Source organism: Psammomys obesus, unplaced genomic scaffold, assembly GCF_907164565.1.
Source record: "Psammomys obesus unplaced genomic scaffold, mPsaObe1.curated_primary_1811, whole genome shotgun sequence".
Classification (NCBI taxonomy): Eukaryota; Metazoa; Chordata; class Mammalia; order Rodentia; family Muridae; genus Psammomys; species Psammomys obesus.
In genome coordinates, this window is record NW_026596085.1 from 1,942,965 (window position 1) to 1,965,692 (window position 22,728).

A 22,728-nucleotide genomic window follows, 5' to 3' on the forward strand; every position below is an offset into this window, starting at 1 on the left:
CCCCCCCCCCCCCCCCCCCCCCCCCGCAAAGGCCAGCACAACCAGCATTTTTCTTCCACAGGAAACAAAATAGGAAATTTCTTTCCTGGCTCAGACTTGGCGGCAGTCTCATTAGAGGACAATGCTGTGCCCAGATGGTAGAGCCAGGACTGGTCTTGGAGACTCTTGGCTGAGGCAGCTGTGGATCTGCTTTGAGCTTCGTGGCTGCTTCTGTTCTGCTGTCCACACAGACATGCTGGCCATCAGCAAAGCAGTGCCAGTCGTGTTTTGCCCGTCCTCTCATAGCTGTAGTATCGGCTGCGGGAAGATGCAGCCCTCTGTATAGTTCACACTGCTTCCCAGGCAGCAGGCAGAAACCATGGGAAAGCTGTGACGAGGGGGTCTGTCCTTCCCTCCTCTAGTCCGTTTTGGCTCTCTGGTCCTAAGTTCTTCCACTTTGTAAATGCTGACTGGGGTCTTCAACCTGCTTCCTGTTTTTGAATTGTAATGATCCTGTTTTCAGCTAGGACATGATCCCACAGCTCCCAGGGCCCAATACCCATCAAGTCACCATCAGCTTATGTCCATGAAATGTGTTGAGAGGAGGAGACTGAATGTAGATTGAGGTCTCAGGGTACGATGAGTGTACAGGTGGCATAATAGTGTGTGTGAGATACGTGCATGATAGATAATGTGACAGAAGTAAATAATATTTAAGGTTTTCCTGTTGGTTTCTTTAATAGAACACCTGTCCCCAGGACTCTTCCTTGGAGATCCTGAATTCATTCATAGAAAGATGAGGAGCCAAGAGGTGGACAGGGGGGTGAAAGCCAGGCTTAGGGTGGCAGGTGGAGGTGAAAGCACTGCCCTCCAGGGCTCTGGAAGCATGGGGTCCACATGGGGAGGTCAGGTGGCTCAGACAGCGGTACCACCTCAGAGGGGGCATCCTGTTTGAGTCAGAAGTGGGGTGTGCAGGTACTGTGATCTGATCCAGGTGTCAGACTACTATTAGAGGCACCCTTGACCTGTGACAGAGGCGGTCATGGCTTCTGGGGACATCTGACTGGAGAGAGGGGGCCAGGCAAGGCTGCAGGAGACACAGGAGAGAGGTTTGCTTTATACCTTGTGCAGGCAGGCTTTAGGCCTTCCTTGTACTGCACTGCCTAGTCATTTAGTACATAGTAATCAGCAAAGGAAAATGGTTCACGATCTAGCTTCCAGTACTGTGCATTAGGGTGCTCGGGGTCTGGGGAGTGCTGTGTATTGGTTGATTGGGAGGGTAGTGACTTGTAATCAGCAGCAAGTAAGCTGCTGCTGCCTTTGTCATTCTGAAGTTTCGTCAATATTTCTCTAAAAGTTTGTGAGTGGTTCTCTTTATATGAAGGACCTATTCACTTGAATCTGACTCAAGATACCTGGTTCTCAGGTTATAGCAGAAAAGCTAATTGAGAGTGGCTTTCGAAGTCTTAGTCTGTCTTATGCTAAGAAGTTCCTTTTGGTGCTGGAGAGATTTGGTGCTGGTTCAGGGGTTCAGAGTGGGTGCTGCTCTTGCAGACACCCCAAGTACCCACCTCAGGCAGCTCAGAGCCGCCTATAGCTGCAGCTCCAGAGGATCTGACACCTTCTTCTGGACTCTGAGGGTGTCTGCACTCACACATGCGCACACACACACACATGCTTTAAAAATAATAAAAAATATTTTTAAAAAATTGTCTTTTGTAGTATGTCCTTTCCAGTTTGACTTGTCTCACATTATATGTAGTACCTTTTTGTTTGTTTGTTTTTCGAGACAGGATTTCTCTATGTAGCCCTTGGCTGTCCTGGAACTTTATAAAGGAGGCTGGCCTTGAACTCAGAGATCTGCCTAACTCTGCTTCCCGAATGCTGGGGTTAAAGGTATGTGCCACCACTGCCTGGCACATGTAATACCTTTAAAAGCGTGACTTATGTATGTATGAGATATGTGGAATGTTAAAGAAGGCTTCATAACACTTTTAGCTTCTAGTTGCAGTGAATCTTGTCTTTCTACTTGCCCCTTACTTGCATTGTAAGTATTTGTGCGCTTTAGTGTAGGTGTGCGGAAAGGTGTGCCGTGATGTCCTCAGAGGTCAGGACACAGGCTATAGGAATTGGTTCTTGACATCTCCACATGGCTCTGCTCTGGGGGTAAACTCAAGACAGACTTGGTGGCAGGCACTCAACTTATGGGCCGCCTCACGGCTATTGCTTCACATTTCATAGAATGCTCATTTTGATTCACTAGATTGACTCCATGACTGTTAGTTTGGAAAATATTGTTCAGCCAAACTTGACTGTCCTGGTGGGGTGGCAGGAAGAGTGTCCCCTCCTGTCCACGATGCCTTAGCAACAGCAGGAAGTGGAGGAGGACAGCTTCCACCTTCCTGCCCTCCAGGTGTGGGTATGGTGGAGGCACTCAGCTTGTCCACTCAATTCTCTCCTCAGAGCTCTATGAACCTGCCTCCTGACAAGGCCCGGCTCCTGCGACAATATGACAATGAGAAGAAGTGGGATCTGATATGTGATCAGGTATGATGTCGGCAAGATCAGGGAGGTGGCAGTCCTGTCTGCCGGATGACACAGTAAGGCCAGAGGTATAATGCCATGCTGGCAGGAGCCAGCCTTGACTTGGCACAGGGTAACCTGACTTGGTTTCTAGGGGCAGCCTGGCCAAGACAGCTGGTAGCCTGAGTCCCCATGAGGAGCTGCCCAGTGGACAGTGATGTCATGATGGTTTGGGCAGGGTCAGCTGTGGACAAGGTGGGCAGTTTTCCCAGAAGAGTTTGTTCAGGACTGTGGCTGTGCCTGCCTGCTGAAGGACTCTCTTACTCTGGCCCAGGCATGACAAATAGTGGGGTGCTTCTCCTGTCGGCCACAGACTTCTAGAAGGGAGATGCCCTTGTCCCGTTGGCTCCTGCTCTCAAATATCAGTGGAGTCAAGGACTGCAGCTGTCCTTGCATGATGGTGTTCAGAGCTGAGCAAAAGGAGAAAGTGTTTCTTTGCTGAGAACCCAGACATTACAACACTCACTGCCTGACTCTTTCCTCAGCATGTGCTTGGAGGTCACAGATCACAAGTCTTTGGATGCAGAGCTTAGCGTGGTTTTGGTGGACCTGGAAGGACCTGGCACAGTGTGAGGGCATTGTGTTTACATAGCACTCAGTCGCCGAGCTTTGTCATGAACGAATCTGTTCTTTCTTTCCAGGCTCTGAGCAAAACCACACATACTGAAATATCTCATTTAATCTGACCAAAAGCTCTGAGTAAGGTGCTTTCATTCAAAGAACCCACAGCCAGATTGGGCCAAGACAAACAGGTGCCAGGTCTTTCTTGGCTGTTTTCTTCTTCCATGTCCTGTGCTTTCTCTGAGCCTGCATTATGATTCTGAGGTCCAAGCTTTCACCAGAAAAGGCTTATTTCCGTAGACTCCGTGTTAAGTGTTGGATTTGGAGAACAGCCCTTTGGTGCTGAAGTTCTTTACTCTATAAGTTCTGTCTCTTTTAGATCACATGATTTCAGTTTTTCTCGGAGTCTTTTTTGTTGTTGTTGTTGTTGTTGTTTTTAGGTCCTATTTCCTAACTTGTCATTCTCCTGGACCTCTTTACACATCTCTTCTCCTGAGCTCTTCACATAGCTTCTTTGTGGAGGCCTTTAGAGGACCAGAATGCTGAGGGGTTTGCTGAGTTTCCTCTTGGGTCAGCCTGAGGAGAGCAGGCATAGACCTGTGCTCTGTGTGGAAGGGTATTGAAAGCAGCCTTCAGCGTTTGGTTGCCAAGGTCCAGTTCCTGGGCAAAGAGCAGACAGTGTACTTGCCCTGAGTGTAAGTAACACATCGAACTCAGCTGAGCCCCTGCTGCAGAGGTTAGAACTACAACAACTAGGTTCTTTGGGGCAAAGCTCTCCTAACTCTCCGTCATTCAGCCAATCACATAGCCACCTTAGATACTAGTCACAGCTCTGTAGTCTCTTCAAGTGGCTCTGAACCACTTCTGACAGAGAAAAGCACCTTAGGCATTAGGAAGCACTAGCTGGAGGAGATCACAGCCACAGGTGGGAAGTGTCTAGGATGGGTCAAGGAAGGGAGCTGGGGTTTGGGTAACACTAAGGGACAGGTGGCAACTGGAGGCCGGCTTCCCTCAGATTGGACACTGTAGGCACTCTTCCTTAGCACCCTCCACGGACTGTGTGTTTCTGTGTGTGTTCATGTGCACTTTCTTTCCCTACAGGAACGATTTCAGGTGAAGAATCCTCCTCACACCTATATCCAGAAACTCCAGAGTTTCCTGGACCCCAATGTCACACGGAAGGTGAAGTATAAGATGGAAAGGCCCTGTCTTGTTGCCCTTCATAGGCCTGTGGGTTTGGGCACAGACCTTTTGGCTTGGGGCTAAGTATTCTGCCGTTGATTTTTGAGTACTGGGAATTGACTATCTGGCCTTTGAGGCCTAAAGTGACTATCCAGTGCTGGAGGGAAGGTCTGCAATTATATGTGTACTCCCTGTGCTTTCTTTCTGCCTCTTTTCTTTGTACTATAAAATTGGATGTCTGGGTATGGTAGTCTGTGCCTGTGATCCCCAGTGCTTAGAAGACTGTGAATCCAGGCCAACCTGGACTCCATAGCTTGGTGCTACATATCCTCTTCCCCAAGAAATAGACAGACAGACAACGCTGATGGAAGAAGGGAGGTTAGAGAAGTGACTCAGCAGTGAAGAGAACTTACTGTCTTCCCAGATCAACTCCAGGTCAAGGGAGTGCAGCAGTCTCTTCTGGCCGCTGTGGGCAGTGCCTGCATGCGGGACATAGATATCGACATCGACATACATACAGGCAGAACATTCATACTCAAAAAATATAAATCAAGTCTTTTTTTAAAAAGAAAGAAAAATGGGTGTGGTGATTGTGGTGATACACACCTTCAATCCCTGCACTTGAGAGGCAGTCAAGGGGATCTCTGAGTTTGAGGCCAGCCTGGTCTACAGAGTGAGTTCTAGGACAGCCAGGGCTACACAGAGAAACCCTGGCTCAAAAAAAAAGAAAAAAAAAAAAAGAAAAGAAAAGAAATAATGAAAACAGAAAAAGAAAAGAAAGATGGTTGCCAGAGAGTGTCTATCAAGTGACAAGTGACAAAAGATTCCATGTTTACAGAAGTTCAGGAGAAGAGTACAAGAGTCAACTAAGGTCCTGAGGGAGCTGGAGATCTCACTTCGCACCAATCACATTGGGTAAGTCAGGTCTGCATCAGCTGCTCTCCCTGGTGCCAGGCATTGCCTACCACACAGATTTCAGTGCCCTTCATCAGTTTGTCTTTCTTGCCATGAAGCGAGGCTGTCCCTTGAATAGCATCTGCCTCTACAGAGCTTTATATGTGCCATTTCTGGCTTCTCTGCCCTTCCGCTCTGCCAGATGCTGACCAGTTACTTCTGGCAAGCTTGTGGCCTCTCTTGGGGTTCTGTGGCTTTGAGTAGAAGACATTCCCACAGCAGCTGAGACCAGAGTCTGCCTGTGGTCTGGTGCTGGGCCAAGAGAGGCCAGCAAAGGCTGGGATGTGAGGACTTGTTACATTGAATAGATGAATCGCTCCTGGTTGGTGACTAGTTAGACACTTTGGTGAACAGGTTAGTTACTTGTCTGAGGGAAAATAATCCTGATACAGCAGCAGAAGAGGCTTCCTAAAGCACCAAAGAAAGATGCAAGATAGAGGGGATGAGGTACTGGGTGGCTCTTGTCCTCACAGAGCCCCTGGCTGTCAGTGCATTGAGAGGCCTCCCAGGATCTGTGTGAGCCTCTCAGACTGCGAGGGGGAAGCTCAGGGCTGATGCAGGCAGGTTCAGGGAGAACACAGTGCCTTTGTCCTGTGAGGATGTTCCAGCAAGAGGGAGAAAGACAGTTGAAGAGAGCAACGTAGAAGGTCTGCGTATACCTGTGCAGGAAGGACAGTGAGTAGCACTGCGGCACTCCAGTAGGGGCACCTCGGCAAGGGCGCCATAAAGGGGGGAGGGGGGGCTCGAATGTGGGGTTTCTGGGCAGCCGCCAGCCTAAGTCCCTGAGCTTCCTGAGAATAAGGTGGAAAGAGCCAAGTGACATCATCAGCTTTTCCTCTTCTGTCAAGACAGCAGCCTGCTTGTCTACCTCCGTCCTGATGTGCCCGGAGCTCTTTAGGGGAGAGGATATCTGTAGGTAGCCAGCTGCAACAGCAGTCCAAAGGGAAGCAGCATGGGAGAGGACAGGAAAGGGACAGTTCCTGGTGTTGGGAGCTGTGCCGTGGTAGCCAAAGCACGTGGGCATGTGTGTGCTTAAGAGTGACACTGTGGTAGTCCTGAGTGCCAACCAGTACCCGCACTTCTCCGTGGGGCCTCTCCCAGGCCTTGCTGTCTTCTCCAAGTCCTGCTGTAATTTGGTGTGAGGATGAGCGTCTGCTCTCCTTAGGAGAGGACCACAGAGTAACAGTCCCCTGTGATTAGCATCATTCCCAGGCTCTGGGGCTTGTTGGCACTGGCTCACAAGTTGGAGGTCCAGACCCAGCCCCTGGCTCCCAGGGACCAGCTAAGTAAGCCCTTGTCATCTCATCTGAGACTCCTCTGGTAGTTCCATGAGGAAGATAGGATCCTTTTCTTCAGGAAGTTTGTCAGGCTAGTCCGGGATCCTGGGGGAAGGAGGCCAGGACAAAGTGAGAAGAAGGTCCTGCTTTGGTTTCAGCCTGATAGGTCCTGTAGGAGTGAGTCTGCCAGCAATGATGGGGACTCTGGGGCGAGGCTGCCTGAAAGTAGGATTCCAGAGCCCTCTAGCTCTTCTGGTTTGTATTGGTTTTTCTGCCTCATCAAAGTGGCCTTTAACCTCTCCTCAAAGTGTCAGGATCCCGAAAATAGCAGTGTAGACTCAGACAGGAAATGAGAAGGGGGTGGGGAGCTGGAGAGCAGACAGACAGGAAATGGGAGGCCTGTCGGCCCCCAGAGAGGAAGCTAACTTCAGGCAGCTCCAGTGTCCGCTTCAGCTGGAGCTTGCTGCCAAGTCAGCCAAGCCGGCACTCCAGCTCCAGCCTCTCTCAGCTCCGGGTGTGGCTGGCCAAAATGGAGCTGGTGTTCCAGCATGGGGGGAGCACGGCCCTACGGGGCGGTGTGGTCACACCTGGTTCTTGCAGCCCCGTGGACATTCCAGGGTGAATAGAATTCTCAGGAGAACAGGGGTTTTATCCTGAGTGGTTTGTCCCTGCAGTGAAAGGAGCCTGTCATACAACAGCCCTCAGCCCCCTCCCACTAATTCTGAGGGGATTTGCTCTTCACTTTTGTTCCAGAGTTAGCATAGTCCAAACAAAAGAAAAGTAAAAATGCCCTAGGTCATTGTCCTTCTGTCGTCCCACCTACTTGCCTTCCCACATTCTCCTAAGGCTGTGCGAGTCAGGACACCCAACTGTTCCCCAGTCTTTTCGAGTTCTACTAGACTCACTCCAGTTGAACACAGAACTCTCACAACCATCTTTGCCCATTGCTTCTCAAGACTGAACTTAGTAGAGAACCCTTTGGCCTAGTAAGGCTTTCTCTGACTGATTTATGGGTTTGCAGACTTTCTCAGGCACAGCTCTGTGAGTGGTGAGCGCTCTGGATGCCTCCCAGTTCTTGGAGCACACAGTGGGAAAGGGCTTCGTACCTTGCATCTTAGCAGAGCAAAGGGACTTAGGACATAATCAGGTTATAGCCTGGCCTGAGAGAAGAGACTGGCTGCAGTCTTGTCTGGCTGCAGTTCATTTGTGGTAGAGTGAGTGACGTTGGAAGGTGCATTGCCATCCCTGGCACCCCTGCCTGTGGGACATCCAGGCGTGATCATAAATGGATCCATTGTAGACTTTGGTTTTCAGGATTTTCACATCGTGAAAGTGGGTTCCAGTAGGATACAGGAGAGCATGTTTGCGGAGGGCTAGGTTGCTGGGTCAGTGCCCTCCGCCAGAGCGAACCAGCGTACAGACTCCATCCTCTGTGTTTCCTGTATCTGCAGGTGGGTGAGGGAATTTCTCAACGATGACAACAAAGGCCTGGATGTGCTGGTGGACTACCTGTCATTTGCCCAGTGTTCTGTCATGTAAGTACCAGGGCTGAGGCTGGGGAGCACACAGCCCCAGTCTATTCAGAGGAAGAGCGAGGGCTGGGAACGTGGAGCAGCAGAGCATTGCCTGCCGTGTGCTGAGGCTGAGGGTTCAGTCTGGAGTATGGGAGGAAACGGGGAATGGGAAAGGAAAAGGAAGAGTGAGATTCCAGCAGAGAAGATGGGAATGGGTATCTCAAGGCAGGAGGAAGTAGCTCAGGTGTTGCTGTAGGAGTGAGCAGGCAGGACAAGGAAACCTCAGGAACTGGCAAGGATTGGCTAGTTGGTTGGAGTGGAAGGTGTGTTTTGAGGTAGAAGGAAGAGAACAGTATCGAAAGGGAACTTGGAATCTAAGTGCCAAACTACAGGCTGACCAAGGAAATATCCTGGCTTCTTAGGGAGACACCTTGGTAGGGTTTAATAATCTCTATAAAACTGAGTCTTCATGGGGCAACTTGGACCCTGAGATGTGAGCATTAGGATAGGCCTGTTGTTGAGAAGTGCAATGAGCATGACCTTTGACTTGAGCACATAGAGAAAGCATTTGGAAGCATTTTCCAGATGTCCTTTTCACATGGAGGCAGTTAGCCGTGGGTTAGCACAGAAGAGACAGCATGGCGAGGTGCAGTAAATGAGAGCTTTGAGTTAAACAAAGTTGGTTTGGGGCTTAGCTGTGTTGTGCACTATCTGTGGAACCTCAAGCACCTTTGTCCTCCCGACTGAGAGGATTAGGTGGGAAGCTGTGTATCACAGTTAGCATTTAGAATGTGCCAGGCCTCCTCTGTGGTGACTGCTTTGTTGTTAATTCATTACCCAGGTGACATGCCCGCCTGTAGTCTGACATCTAGAAAGGAGGCTGACTGTGACAGTTAATGCAGTTACCACATGTGCAGGCTTACACCCTAGACAAGTCAGCCTAGGGAGCACAGGTCCCAATTTTGCTCTCAACTTGCCATGGTTCCTGAGCACTGAAAGTTCCTGAACACTGGAGACTCCCCAGGCTTGAGCCTTGGACCTAGCTTGCACTTTTGCTTTTCTGCTGTCCTATGGTCTTCAGCGGTTTCCTCAAGGACACACACAAAGAACTCTCCAAGGTTCGGCTTCCCCGTTTCAGCCTTCCCAGCTCACCCTGTTTAAACCTGGAGTAGGCCGCTCTCTATCCTTGTCTGTGGAAGTCATGCTTTATGATCCTCCTGTCCCTTTAAATAATCTTTTTTTTTTTTTTTAAAAAAGAAATGGAAAAAAAAATTGCTTAAGTGAATTTTTAGTTCAGAACTTTTATAGTAAAAAGATGTAGATCATTTCCCCAAATATGTCTATCTTTCTTGAAAAAACAAATCCTATTGCTTCAAACCAAGACTACATTGGACATTTAATTCCTTGGTGTCCAGGGAAGTGCCTTTGAAAGTATAGAGTCCCGGGAGCAAGAGAGAATGTTTCCGGAAGTCTTGAGAGGACAGGGGTGAGAGCACATAGTTAATGTGAAGGCATGCATTTGTAGATGGTGCCTCCAGTGCCCAGGAATGCCGTAGTGGGAGGGCGGAAGTCCCCAGAGAGCTGTGTCCCTGTCGGGATCTTTCCTCTGAGGTTGGCTGGATTGCCCTGTTAGGCACCCGTGTGGGTGTTCCTCGTTCCACAAAGTCCCAGCCTTTCACCGTGGGCAGTCACACTGGGCAAGATGTCCTGTGGGAAAAGCCTTGGGGAGATGTGCCCAAGTTCTTAGAGGCTAGAGGGACACAGGAGAGGAGGGCCTGGCGGACTGCTTCTTGGGGTGTGCACTCCTGTGGCGAATGTAAGAGAGTCCCTGAATGCTGTCCTCTCTGCCAGTCATAGAAAGGCTATAAAGAGGGCTAGGCCTGAGGGACACCTCAGGCTCACTGGGACACCTCCTATTAGCAAATGAGCCCAGCAGAAGGCCCTTGACTCACTCCTCAGCACTGAGAAGCTAAACTAGCCAGACCACAGAAGCCAGGCCGGGCGGGACAGTGGTGTAGTTGCTGAGCCCAAAGGACCACCTTTGGCTTTTTGGGGACCTCATTTTTTTTTCTTTCAGACATATCCAGCTCTCAGTGACCTAGGGTGCCCTGAGTCTTACTCACTGCCATTGGCTGTTGAACTGCCATTGGCTCATTCCCCTCCTTTCTCTTTGGTACAGATTTTTAAAGTAGAGTCACGGTTACTTGAGGTGTCCCATTTGAGTCTAGGAGCACAGGAAGCCTGCCAGCCCCACAGCCCTCGGACCATTGAGAAGTCTCAGATCCATCCCCCCACCCCCCCAACGCTGTCTTGACCTTCTCTGCCCTGTGTTACCTTGGTAGCTCCAACCGACATCAGGTCTCTGATGCCTAATTCTGTTTTCTCTTCTTGCTGCCCTTGCTCTTTGTTGCTATAGAAGTCTGAAGCGTGGGGGTGGGCTTGCTGAGGCTTGGCACAGAATTTCGCCTGTATGTGCCTGTGTGTGCGCATGTGTGTCCTTTCGTGCTCCAGGTTTGACTTTGAGGGTCTGGAGAGTGGTGATGACGGTGCATTTGACAAGCTCCGGTCCTGGAGCAGGTCAATCGAAGACCTGCAACCACCCAACGCCCTGTCGGCCCCCTTCACCAACAGCCTCGCTCGCTCTGCGCGCCAGTCCGTGCTCCGGTATGTGTGCGCTTTCTCTGCCCACCTGCCTCCCAGCCCAGCCCCAGCCCAGGTCTTGGTAACCTGGTGGGCACTCATGCTCCTCCCTCCGCTCTTGCTTCCAGGCTCAGCTCTCTTGCCTTCTGCCTGCTCGCCTGTCTCTGATCTGTCCTCTTTGTCTCCCTGACTGCCCAGCGGTCTGTCCTGGGTAAGTACGAGGCGCTCAGCTGTGCTGCCCCACCTGATGTTCCAGCTTTCCGCTTCCTCTAGTCCTTGCTCTCTCAGCCATTCCTTCCCAACCTTGGCCAGGGCTTATGCTGTGCTGGCCAAGTCAGCTCCTTCCCTCATGACCATTTCCCTCTTAGCTCTCACTCTTCCCATTTGCTGCTTAAAGATCAGCCCCAGCTACCCGCTGGCTCCTTTTTCTTCTCTTTTCCCTTCAGGTCTTTTCTCTACAAAGTTGTTGTGCCTCCATTTGTGTGTGGTTTCTCGAGCAGTACAGTGGGTGGACTGGCTCACTTCTCAGAGCTCCTTTTACTCAAGAGGTTGTCCTTGCAGATCCATAGCCTTTCCTCTGACCTGTGTCTGTTTCATGGCTCTGCTTCTCTCCTTGGATTTTGTGTCATGGACACTGCTCACCATTTTGGTCTTAGAGGAGCAGATTCTGTATGTTTCCTCTTCTCACAAAGCATTAAGGTAGTAGAGGGATGATACAAAGCCAGGCCTGGCCCCTCACCTGTGTAGGTCTGCTCTGCCTGGGGTGGGGGTGGGGGGCTTGAGAATGAGATGAGAACAAAGATACACCTTCCCCACTGAATATGCCAAAGATGTGCTAACTAAGAGGGAGTGCACCTCCCTCAAGAACTACAGAGCCCTCAAGACAATTCTGCATTTCAGAGGTCTCTGGTGTTAGCACAGTTTTGGGGTCCTGGGCAGTTGCTGACAAAGGCCTGTCCCTAAGAGGTAAATGGCTGACTTCCCTGTCTTCTGTACCCTGTCTGTCTTGGCATTCGGTACAAGGTCCTCTTCTTTCCAATTCTGCTGCTTCTATGGGACAGATCAATGGCCTGACCTTTGATAGCAGCCTTGTTCTGCCTGATCACTTGGCCCTGTCCCCCAGGTACAGTACTCTCCCTGGCCGCAGGGCCCTGAAGAACTCTCGCCTGGTGAGCCAGAAGGATGATGTCCATGTCTGCATCCTCTGTCTCAGAGCCATCATGAACTACCAGGTAAGGGCTGCTGTTTGCGATGGATATGCTGCTCCTTCCGCCTCATCTGCCAAACCAGGACAGCAGAGCTCCAACCTGTGGAAGACAGGTTTGCTGGTGGGAAACCTGCTGGCTTCCCCTTTCCCACCAAGGCCCCTTCCTCCCCTTTCCTTTGCAGTATGGCTTCAACTTGGTCATGTCCCACCCCCACGCTGTCAATGAGATCGCACTTAGCCTCAACAACAAGAATCCGAGGTGTGTTGCGTCCTTCCTCACTATGCCCAGGTGTCTGAAGAGCCTGGCTTGTCTTTGACAAGTCTTGCATGCTTTGGGCTCCTTTAGCCAGGGTCTCCTCAGCTGGAGGAGAAGTGTCCTGGCTTCACTCTTAAGCCTCACAGCCTAACGAGGGAGCAAGTGTCCCCTTTCTGTCTTCTTCCTAAAGGGCTTGAACAGGTCTTGAATGTTAATCTTCCTTCAATCTCTTAGGACCAAAGCCCTAGTCTTGGAACTGCTGGCAGCTGTGTGTTTGGTGCGGGGAGGTCATGAAATCATCCTTGCTGCCTTTGACAATTTCAAAGAGGTTGGTCTCCCTCGCGCGCGCGCGTGTGTGTGTGTGTGTGTGTGTGTGTGTGTGTGTGTATGTGTGTAAAAGATCGGAGCTGGGTAGATCGACTTTCCTGGGTTCTCTAGTGACTTTAACTGTGCTTGACTGAACAGCCTACTTCAGAATGAGACAACAACTAAAGCAAAACCAGAACTTTTAGAGCTTGTTCCAGGACACCTCCCACTTGGCCAGTTAATGATCCTTTGGGATCAGAGTCACCAAAGGATCTTGTTGAAAATGCCAACAGGGGTTGGAGAGAAGGCTCAGTAGTTAAGGGCCCTTGCTGATCTCCCAGAGACCCTAGGTTCAGTTCCTAGTATCTAAATAGGGGCTCAGAACTGTGTTCACTTCCAGTCCCAGAGGATCTGGTGCCCCCTGCTGGCCTCCACGGGCACAGCACACACATTCATATACACCCTTGCAGGCACAGGCTTTTTTTCTTCTTTTTAGGCACAGGCTCTACTCCTGATCACTGGAGTGGAGCCTGTGCATCCTCACTGTATGGCTCTCCAGGTGGTTCTGCTGCTGTGAGCCCTCAGGTGGACTCCAAAGTAAGTGTACTCTCAGGGAAGAAGGCTGGCAGGAAGGGAAAGAGAACTCCTGTGTGGAGATTTCCCATCTTCAGGTCTACCTCTGAAACCCCAATTTGCTTGAACATGGGATTCCTCAACATCCAGCCATAGCTGTGGTCCCACCCCTTCCTCCTCTCTGGGCCTCTTCCCTAGCATCCATTGTTTGGTTCAGGAAACAGCTCTTCCTCCTTAAAAGTTTAGGAACTCAAAGGAGCCCCTGGACACTTTTCAGCAGAGGGCTTTCCTGCACACTGGCTCCTCCTCTCTCTCTGTGGAGCCCCCAGCCTGCTGCTGTGGCCATGGCTTAATGCCTTCCCCCCCCTTTGTAATTTGACAGCTGCCTGGCTTTCTGGCCAAACTTTAGAGGCACCTAAATCCTAGGCTATGCTAAAGCCAAATTCCAGTTTCTGGGCCTTCTTTTGGTGTCCAAAATGGCATGGTTCCTAGATAGAGTTATGGTTAACTTTTTTTTGTTGTTATTTCTATTTTATTTACATATTTATTTTGATATCTTTTGGTTGGTTGGTTGGTTGGTTTTTGTTTTTTAAGACAGATGTTTACTTTATAGTACAAGCTGGCCTTAAACTGTGGCAGCCTCCAGAAGGTTAGCTAGGATGTTAGCCACCATGCTCTTCTGATTGTGGCTAAACTTGGTCTGATGCCTTTGCCATCATGTTCCTGGGAACAAGAGTTTGGGGATTTAGATTCTGTATGGTAGAGATCCATCTTTTGAGAATGTTTGCACCTCCAGGTGTGCAAAGAAGTGCATCGGTTTGAGAAGCTAATGGAGTATTTCCGGAACGAAGACAGCAACATTGACTTCATGGTGAGGACCTGGGTGGGGGCAGGTGCATGCCTTGCCCACAGGAGCTTTGTGCTGCTCAAGCCAGGGCCACAACGAGTGTTTTAAAGGTCTGCCTCTTTCCCCCAGGTGGCCTGCATGCAGTTCATCAACATTGTAGTGCACTCGGTAGAGGACATGAACTTCCGGGTCCACCTGCAGTATGAGTTTACCAAGCTGGGGCTGGAGGAATTCCTGCAGGTGAGCTGCCTGTGGTCGTGGAAAGTTGAAGTGTTTCCAGGTAGAGAACCAACTCAGATGCAGCACAAAGAGGTTTTTAAATATGTAATAATACTCGTTTGAGAAGAAGTAAGAATGTAGTCCTAGGGAGATCTGGAGCCTGCCTGTCTTCTTTGGCCTGGGACCAGGCTCTTCTGCCAATGGCTGTCTTCCCTGTGAAGCAGCCGTCTCGGGACCAGCTGGGCATGGGCAGCAGCTGGAAGACCCTGGTTGCATGCTCTAGGAGGCAGTTGTGAAGCCATGCTGGGGTACTGAGATTTTCCAGGAGGCCTGTGCTGACTCCTGCACCTGCTGCTCTCTGCTTTCCCTAGAAGTCAAGGCACACAGAGAGTGAGAAGCTGCAGGTGCAGATTCAGGCATACCTGGACAACGTGTTTGATGTGGGCGGTTTGCTGGAGGATGCTGAAACCAAGAACGTGGCCCTGGAGAAGGTGGAGGAGCTGGAGGAGCACGTGTCACACGTGAGTGTCTTCTTGCTAGGGCCACTGTGGATGGCTGGGCAGGCACTGCCAGGTGCCAGGAATCCTGAGCTGACTACCTGCTTCCAGATTGAACCTCTCTATACCACACTCTGATCCAAGCCACTGGCCGCTGCTTGCTGGAATGTGCTGACCTCTATGGCTGGGTTTGGCCTTAAACTTGGGATAGAGTGCTGCCATTTGCCTGTGTTGGGGCTCCTTGCCCTGAGTCATATAAGGAAGCCACCTGAAAAAGGCTGCCTTTTCAGCACAGCATTTTGGGTCCTGGTTTGGCTTCAAGTTATGTTGTGTGTACAGCTCTGAACATGCCTTCCCTGTTTTGTAGCTTACAGAGAAGCTTCTGGACCTGGAGAATGAAAATATGATGCGGGTGGCAGAACTGGAGAAGCAGCTGCTACAGCGGGAAAAGGAGCTGGAAAGCATCAAGGTGCCAGTGAAGGGAGGGGGCCGTGGGGAGGCCTCGGCTGACCCAGCTTCCGTGCCATGGGCTTCCTGTTTCTCCCCAAATCATGTCACGGGAAGATACTGACTTATCCTTGGGGGCTGTCTGACAAGGGTGACCTGGTGAGCCACCCCCACTGCACCCCCCCCTCCTCCTTTTTTTTTTTTTTTGAGACAGGGTTTCTCTGTGTAGCTGTTCTAGAACTCACTCTGGAGCCCAGACTGGTCTGGAACTCAGAGATCCTCCTGCCCCTGCCTCCCAAATGCTGGGATTAAAGGTGTGCCCCAGCACCCAGCTTCCTCCCTTTTTATCTTGAGAGGGAATTTTGAAGCTAGAGTTGGCCAGACCTAGAAGGGAGCAGGAGCAGGCACTGTGCTCACGGTCCCCTGAGTCCAGGGCAGGTTATCTTCTTTCTGCCCACTTGCTGGCCTTTTCTCCATATGCTGCTCAATTCCTTTTACTGAGGATGGTTAGAGTAGCCCATCTGTCTATCACACTGTCTTTGCAGGGCAGTGCTTCTCATATTTCCAGCTCTGTGTTCTTTCTCTAACTTTAGTTAGGGAGCCACGCCATAGCCTCCTTTTTCCTGAGGAAGAATATGGTTATGGGGACTCCTGAACTGAGCTCAGCCTGTGTCTTGTCATCCCTGCTAAGCACTAGATAGGAGCCAGGGAGGGTAGAGAGCTCATCACGACAAGACCTATCCATGAGGCATCCACCTGAGCACTTATCCAGGAAATAAAAGCAGCAACAAAGACCTAAGGTCTGAGGAGAGATCAGCAGAACCCATCTGGCTGGGGACCAATGGGAGTTTCCAAGGGGCATCCTTTTCCTTCAGCCTTGAGGGGCCTATGCACTGAGAACAGACTTGAGCAGAGAAGGACATGTCAGAATACCAGTGGAAGCAAGCTTTCTCTTCCCTCCTCTGCTCTACTGCACTTCAGCTTTGCTGTTTTTCATAGCCTCTCCTTGCTACTCTTTTGGGGAAAAGGGTGGTTCTTTTTCCCTTTAACTCCTTTTATCCCCGTTTTCGCCCCCCTAGATAGGAGAGAAACAAGGATAGAGGGGCCAGAGGAAATACGAAAGTCCCTGAATCTAATTTGTTTCTTCTTTGATCATGGCTGTATCAACCAATCTCTCTAAACGATCAACATCCCCACACCTGGGAGTAAAACAAAAGTGCATTCTTATATTTTTGTGGGGTTTTTGTTTATTTGTTTTTTCTAAGAGTTTCTCTGTGTAGTCTTGGCTCTCCTGGACTCACTTTGTAGACCAGGCTGGCCTTAAAATCACAGAGATCCACCTGCCTCTGCCTCCCAGAGTGCTGGGATCACAGGCCTAGCTATTTCTGTGTTTTTTAAAGAAACCAAATTCCAGAATTCTCATATAGTTCCTCACCTGGTTTTTCTATTTTGAGCACCCTCACTGAGATGAGCCTTCTTGAGAGTCTGGTGGGCACGGTTGGGACTCTGACTCCCAGGGGAACCGAGGGTAACAGCGCCTTCAGCCCATTCTCCCCTCACTGTTGCCGTCTGCCTGCTAGGAGACATATGAGAACACAAGCAACCAGGTGCACACTCTTCGGAGGCTCATTAAGGAAAAGGAGGAGGCCTTCCAACGCCGATGCCACCTGGAGCCAAGTGCCCGGGGCCTGGAGTCCATGGGTGGTAGTGAGGCCCTGGCCAGGGTAGGCCCTACAGAGTGGAGTGAAGGCACCCCACCCTCTGATCTGGACCTGCAGGCTTCAGCCCCTCCTACTGAGGAGACCCTTCCTCTGCCTCCTCCGCCAGCTCCGCCTTTGCCCCCACCCCCTCCTCCACTACCAGGTAACCAGGACTTCCAAGCTGGGAGGGGCAGGTTTTTGTGAGGCCAGGACCCTAAGTAGTCAGCAGAGTCTTTCTTGGGAAACAGCATCATTTAAGGGCTGGAGAACATCAAGTCAGAAAGTGAGGGCTAGGGGATGGCCAGTATTTGGGTGAACAGAAGAAGGAAGGTGGGGAGCAGGTTCTGCTTCCAGGATTTCTGTGGTGCTGCTCTAAAGTTCTCTGAAGGCAACCAAGCAGAGGGTTAGACTGTGGCAAGAGAACTTCCATCAGGGATGAGCTAAAATTGTCCCTTCAGTGCACTTCCAGGACTAGTTTGACCTGAGTTTCCATAGTTTTCCTCTCTGGATCTCTTGAAGGAGAGGAGAGGCAGGCAGAGTTTGGGCAGTCTTGGATCACTATGGCATCTTTTCTTCCCAGACAAGTGTCCCCCTGCCCCACCTCTCCCTGGTGCTGCTCCTTCTGTGGTGTTGACAGTGGGTCTGTCAGGTGAGTGTCCTCAGGGCTCTGGGAAATGCTGGTAGAGTGTTTGCTCGGCCCTTAACCTAACACCTGGCCTCCTTCCAAATCCCAGCCATTCGGATCAAGAAACCTATCAAGACCAAGTTCCGGCTGCCAGTCTTCAATTGGACAGCACTGAAGCCCAATCAGATCAATGGCACTGTGTTCAGTGAACTTGATGATGAAAAGATCTTGGAGGTGACAGGGGCCTGGGGACCAAGATGCCCTTAGAGCCGTATCTTCTGGTCTTAGAAAAGCGTTCTTCAGGCCGAGCAGGATTGACACTGTATCAACTCTAGGAACCATGAGTGGGACCTTAGAGGCAGATGGTCGGTCTGTGGGTGTTGTCATTGTTCGGACCTTCAACATTGTCCCCTCTTATCCACTTCTGCCAGGACTTAGACCTGGACAAGTTTGAAGAGTTATTTAAGACAAAAGCCCAGGGTCCTGCCCTTGACCTCATCTGCTCCAAGAATAAGACAGCACAAAAGGCTGCCAGCAAGGTGACCCTTTTGGAAGCCAATCGTGCCAAGAACCTGGCTATCACCCTTCGCAAGGCTGGGCGCTCAGCTGAGGAGATCTGCAGGGCCATCCACACGTGAGGCTCCCACTAACTTGGCCCTGGTCCCCAGACAGCTGTTATCCTAGTTCTCCCCACAGCAGCTGGGTTTCCCTAGATTCCATGGCTCTCAGTCATCCACTGGCCTGAACAGAGCACGTGGACTCTATGCTGAGTGTCAGGCTCAGTGAGGAGCTGTACGTTCAGCTCAGGAAACTGTGGTAGGATTAGTATCGACAGGGTACCACTTGTTAGCAGAGAACAGAGACAGGAGAGCCAGGCCATCGGGACAGATGAAGCACTGGTGCTTTGCCTCTGGCCATGTCCTGTGTATTGCTCTCCATCCTTCTGAGGATGAGAGGGAGTGGACAGATGTCGGACCTGAAGTGCTGTGCTGTTCTTCCCACACAGGTTTGACTTACAGACACTACCTGTAGACTTCGTGGAGTGCCTGATGCGCTTCCTGCCCACAGAGGCTGAGGTGAAGCTGCTCCGGCAGTATGAGCGTGAACGGCAGCCCCTGGAGGAGCTGGCCGCTGAGGACCGCTTCATGTTGCTCTTCAGCAAGGTGGAACGGCTGACCCAGCGAATGGCGGGCATGGCCTTTCTGGGCAATTTCCAAGATAACCTGCAGATGCTCACACCGGTATGGTCTCTTCCCCTCTTCGCTATCCTCTTCTATCGTTAGTGGCTCCCACTGTCCTTCCTTCTGGCCCCGCCCCTGGACTTTAACCTCCCAGCCCGGGTATCAGAGTGTTTGTCTTGTCTTTCAGCAACTGAATGCCATCATTGCAGCCTCTGCCTCCGTCAAGTCCTCACAGAAACTGAAGCAGATGCTGGAGGTTGGGAAAGTGGGGTGACTGGGTGCTGGTGGGTCCTGGCACTACTCCACAGGGGACGAAGTCCTTGGGCCTTGTCGTGACCCACCTTCCATGCATCTTCTGCACAGATCATCCTTGCTTTAGGGAACTACATGAACAGCAGCAAGCGAGGTGCTGTGTATGGCTTCAAGCTCCAGAGCCTGGACCTGGTAAGCTGGCGTGGGCAGCGGGTGCAGGAAGCCGGGAACACCGGTGTCAGAGCCAGGGTGCTTAGCTCTGCGCTGCCACCCCTCCCTTCCAGCTGCTGGACACGAAGTCCACTGACCGGAAGATGACGCTGCTGCACTTCATCGCCCTGACGGTGAAGGAGAAGTACCCAGAGCTCGCTAACTTCTGGCATGAGCTGCACTTTGTGGAGAAGGCTGCAGCAGGTGAGGGGCTCCCGGCCTCCAGCCCGGGACAATCCCAGGAAGCTGAGCAAGAGGAACACCTGCGCCCATTTCTGGCTTTTGTTATCTTCTTTCTTACTACTTCAAAGCTTTCCGCTAAAGCCATGAGCAGGGGCCGCTCCAGAGGGAGCCTTCCCTGAGACTGGCCCAGCGATTGCAATTCTCTGTCACGTATGTGATGTGATTAGGAAACCTGTGAAGCTCCCTACAGCCATGCAGACAGTACTGCTATTTCTATCTGCCCGTGAAAAAAACCACAGCAGACCCCAGGCAGCTCCAGCTTGCAGACCAGCTGTCTCTGGTTTTCCTTCCTTTGCTGTCTTGCTCTTTGGGGCCATGAACTCTGAGCCCCCATTCCTTCCCACTGCCTGAGAGAGCCCAACCTGCTTGACATGGGAGCATCATTGTTGGTCTGTGCCATGGGGAGGATAGATTTGCTGTTGTCCTGGGCAACCCTCAGTCAGGCCTCTTGATACACAGTGTCCCTGGAGAACGTGCTGCTGGACGTCAAGGAGCTGGGCCGGGGAATGGACCTGATTCGGCGGGAATGCAGTATTCATGACCACAGCGTCCTTCGGAACTTCCTCAGCACCAACGAAGGCAAACTGGACAAGCTGCAGCGTGATGCCAAGACTGCCGAGGTGAGTAAAGACCTGGGGGAGGGGCCAGAGCCAACACACTGGGCCACTTCAGGTAGATGTCCAACTACAGTTCTACGTTAGGCATGTGGTCGGCAGCACAGGGACAGTGGGGCAGTAACGGAGAACCTTAAAGATGTCTGGAGTTATGACTGGGGAGGGGCTTGGGTAGCTGGTTTTCCTCCCCTGGCTCTAAGCTTTGTTCTCTGTGGGCCTTCTGTCTACATGTGAGCGCTGAGCTCCCTGCTGGGATGACCCTCTGTCTGCCCCTCACCCAGGAGGCCTACAACGCAGTTGTGTGCTACTTTGGCGAGAGTCCCAAGACCACACCCCCTTCTGTGTTTTTCCCAGTATTTGTCCGGTTCATCCGTTCTTACAAGGTAAGTGGAGGAAACGCTTCTGGAGGAGTTTGGCTGGGAGAACATGATTAGTGGAGAGAGCCCGGGCTTCACTGGGTCTCTTCCAGTTCCTGAGGCCTAGGGGAGGAACCATGGAAGTTGGCCACAGGCCTCTTAACTGGGAACTGGTGGGCAGGGTGGGGGCCAGGCCCTTCCTTCCATTGTTTGTAGCGGGAAGTGCCCCTCCAGAGGGTGGCCACCTGGGGTCAGCTGGTCCGGCTGCCACCCACTCTCCACACTAGGTGCCAGCCCCTCCCTTCTCAGCCTGTGAGAGCCTCAGGCTCCCCTGTCTTGGTTCTCTCCAAGGAAGCAGAACAAGAGAATGAAGCTCGAAAGAAGCAAGAGGAGGTGATGCGGGAGAAGCAGCTGGCTCAGGAAGCCAAGAAGCTAGATGCCAAGGTGGGTGGGGCCAAGAGCTGGTCCGGAGGGCAGGACAAAGAAAGATTCAGGGAGCCAGAGAGGACAGGGAAACCAAGACACACACCCCTCCCTCCGAGTGCCTGAAGGCAAGAGTGCAGAGGGAGAGGCAGACACAGATGGACAGGTCACAGGACTTCTCTCAGCATCTTGGGACAGGAACCAGTTACTTGTCAGGTTAGTGATGACTTCCTTCCACTTCTACTATTTGGCCCTAGACTCCATCTCAGCGGAACAAATGGCAACAGCAGGAGCTAATTGCCGAGTTGAGGCGGCGACAGGCTAAGGATCACCGGCCTGTTTACGAGGGGAAGGATGGCACCATCGAGGACATCATCACAGGTGCGACATTGGCCCTTTGGGCCCAGCTCCCAGCGCCTGACCTAAGCCCCTTGGGCCCTTCTTTCCAGTCTGTTTCCCATAAACCTGATCACTTGTCTCTCCTGGGCCATAGTGTTGAAGAGTGTCCCTTTCACGGCCCGTACTGCCAAACGAGGCTCACGCTTCTTCTGTGATGCAGCCCACCATGATGAGTCAAACTGTTAGCCCTCGAGGCTGGGGCCCCCGACAGGTACCGGGCACCACAGCTGCCCTCTGCATGCCTTGAATCAAGTAGCAGCCTCCCAATGACGGAGACACAAATCTGCTGCATGCTGCATGCTCTGAGAAACAACTTATCCCCTGCATGTGTCCTCCCTCCTTCTGTCCTAGCTACTAAGAAAGATCCATGGACTAACGAGTCTCTGGGCCAGGGTTGGGAGCTGTGCCAAAGCAGGCGAGACCAGACCTACTGGTTCAGATTACTGAGGCTCCATTCATGGACCCAAGGTATCCTGGGTTCTGGCCTCCCCTAGAGCGCTCCTAAGAACTCTAGCAGGAGCTGTTACTCAGGGACTGGTGTCCCCTGACCCCTGCTTCTTGGTATCTGGGGTCCTATGCTACCCTCTGAAAATAGCTCTAGCAGTTGTTCTAGCTGGTCCTCACACCTCCCTCCAAGATCCTCCTGATCCTCTTCTGTCCTCCTGACTCCCTGTCGGCTCACATGCATCTGTCTTCCCCACAGGCTTCAACCACCAGCCCATGGTCATTCGCAACCAAGCCAGGAGCGCTGCACCGCCCAGTGGCCCTCCTCGGGCTCCAGGTCCTCACTGACGTCCTCTTGGAGGCAGAAGGGCTTTAGTTCTCAGACAGTGGACCCAAAGCCCAGGGCCCAGCAGGAGGCTGTGCTGCTCCAACTCTGAGGCAGAATCGTCCCTGTGCCACTTTGGGCACTAGGTCTGTAGGGGCCTGGCACTTCTCTGGTGCGCGTCCCCCCCTTCCCCCCCCCCATCGTGCACTTTGTTCCCTCAGTCTTGAACATCATTTCCTGAAGGATCAGTCAGGGCTGGGAAAAGGGCACAGGAGGGCACATGGCCCTCTTCTGCCAGAGTCTTGTGGGATAAGAGGAGAATGCTGTACTCCTTTTTTTCCCTTTTTGCAGTCCCACATCAGCTCTGGTCTAGAGAATCCAGGTTTATGGATCCCTGGACTCTGCCAATATCAGATCATCTCACAGAGTGAAGGCTTTCTTTGCCTCTGCCCACTCTGCTGAGCCCAGTAACGGGGGAGAGGAGCAGTGCCAGGCCACTGGCCTTCTTGGATGTGCTACCTGGGTCTCTCCTAGACCTGTGGTCCTACCTTGGCATCCAGCTTCTTGGCTTTCCTGAGCCAGCTGCTTCTCCTGCATTGCTTCTTGCTCCACTTCCTTACAACCAAAGGGTTGTAGGGGAAGATTTGAGGCTTTCAAAGGTGGGAAGGGAGGGGCTGACACTGAGCATGGCAGTGGGACCACCCTCTGGAGGGGCACTTCCCGCTACAAACAATGAAAGGAAGGGCCTGGGCCCCGCCCTGCACACTGTCTTCCCACTGACTGAAGACAGAGGCACTGTCTGCACCGGCTCCAGGACTGTTGGAGGAAGAATGTGCCGACAGCCTCACCTTCCTCATCTAGGTGCACTCTGGCCGGGAAAGGACAACATAGAGGCTCTTCCGAGACCATTTGCT

At 51.8% G+C, this 22,728-nt stretch overlaps 1 protein-coding gene across 5 annotated transcripts in view; it reads left to right on the top strand.

The window, feature by feature from the left end:
• Fmnl3 (formin like 3) overlaps window positions 1-21,951 on the top strand; it is a 51,512-nt gene extending 29,561 nt beyond the window's left edge. Inside the window, exons 2-27 of one of the 5 annotated variants that reach the window (XM_055626994.1) lie at window positions 2,443-2,526; window positions 4,225-4,305; window positions 5,144-5,220; window positions 7,988-8,071; window positions 10,562-10,714; window positions 11,814-11,922; window positions 12,080-12,156; window positions 12,388-12,481; window positions 13,829-13,903; window positions 14,009-14,119; window positions 14,470-14,619; window positions 14,963-15,064; window positions 16,623-16,905; window positions 17,323-17,391; window positions 17,477-17,601; window positions 17,799-18,001; window positions 18,374-18,608; window positions 18,736-18,804; window positions 18,912-18,992; window positions 19,085-19,214; window positions 19,713-19,873; window positions 20,149-20,250; window positions 20,575-20,667; window positions 20,904-21,027; window positions 21,140-21,256; window positions 21,749-21,821. In XM_055626994.1, the coding sequence (XP_055482969.1) occupies window positions 2,443-2,526; window positions 4,225-4,305; window positions 5,144-5,220; window positions 7,988-8,071; window positions 10,562-10,714; window positions 11,814-11,922; window positions 12,080-12,156; window positions 12,388-12,481; window positions 13,829-13,903; window positions 14,009-14,119; window positions 14,470-14,619; window positions 14,963-15,064; window positions 16,623-16,905; window positions 17,323-17,391; window positions 17,477-17,601; window positions 17,799-18,001; window positions 18,374-18,608; window positions 18,736-18,804; window positions 18,912-18,992; window positions 19,085-19,214; window positions 19,713-19,873; window positions 20,149-20,250; window positions 20,575-20,667; window positions 20,904-21,027; window positions 21,140-21,231 (2,964 nt within the window). In that variant the 3' untranslated portion in view covers window positions 21,232-21,256; window positions 21,749-21,821. Of the gene's footprint in view, window positions 1-2,442; window positions 2,527-4,224; window positions 4,306-5,143; window positions 5,221-7,987; window positions 8,072-10,561; window positions 10,715-11,813; window positions 11,923-12,079; window positions 12,157-12,387; window positions 12,482-13,828; window positions 13,904-14,008; window positions 14,120-14,469; window positions 14,620-14,962; window positions 15,065-16,622; window positions 16,906-17,322; window positions 17,392-17,476; window positions 17,602-17,798; window positions 18,002-18,373; window positions 18,609-18,735; window positions 18,805-18,911; window positions 18,993-19,084; window positions 19,215-19,712; window positions 19,874-20,148; window positions 20,251-20,574; window positions 20,668-20,903; window positions 21,028-21,139; window positions 21,257-21,748 lie in introns of all 5 variants that reach the window. The other 4 variants (XM_055626990.1, XM_055626992.1, XM_055626991.1 and 1 more) reach the window with 4 other exon arrangements.
• Window positions 21,952-22,728: the final 777 nt, after the last annotated feature.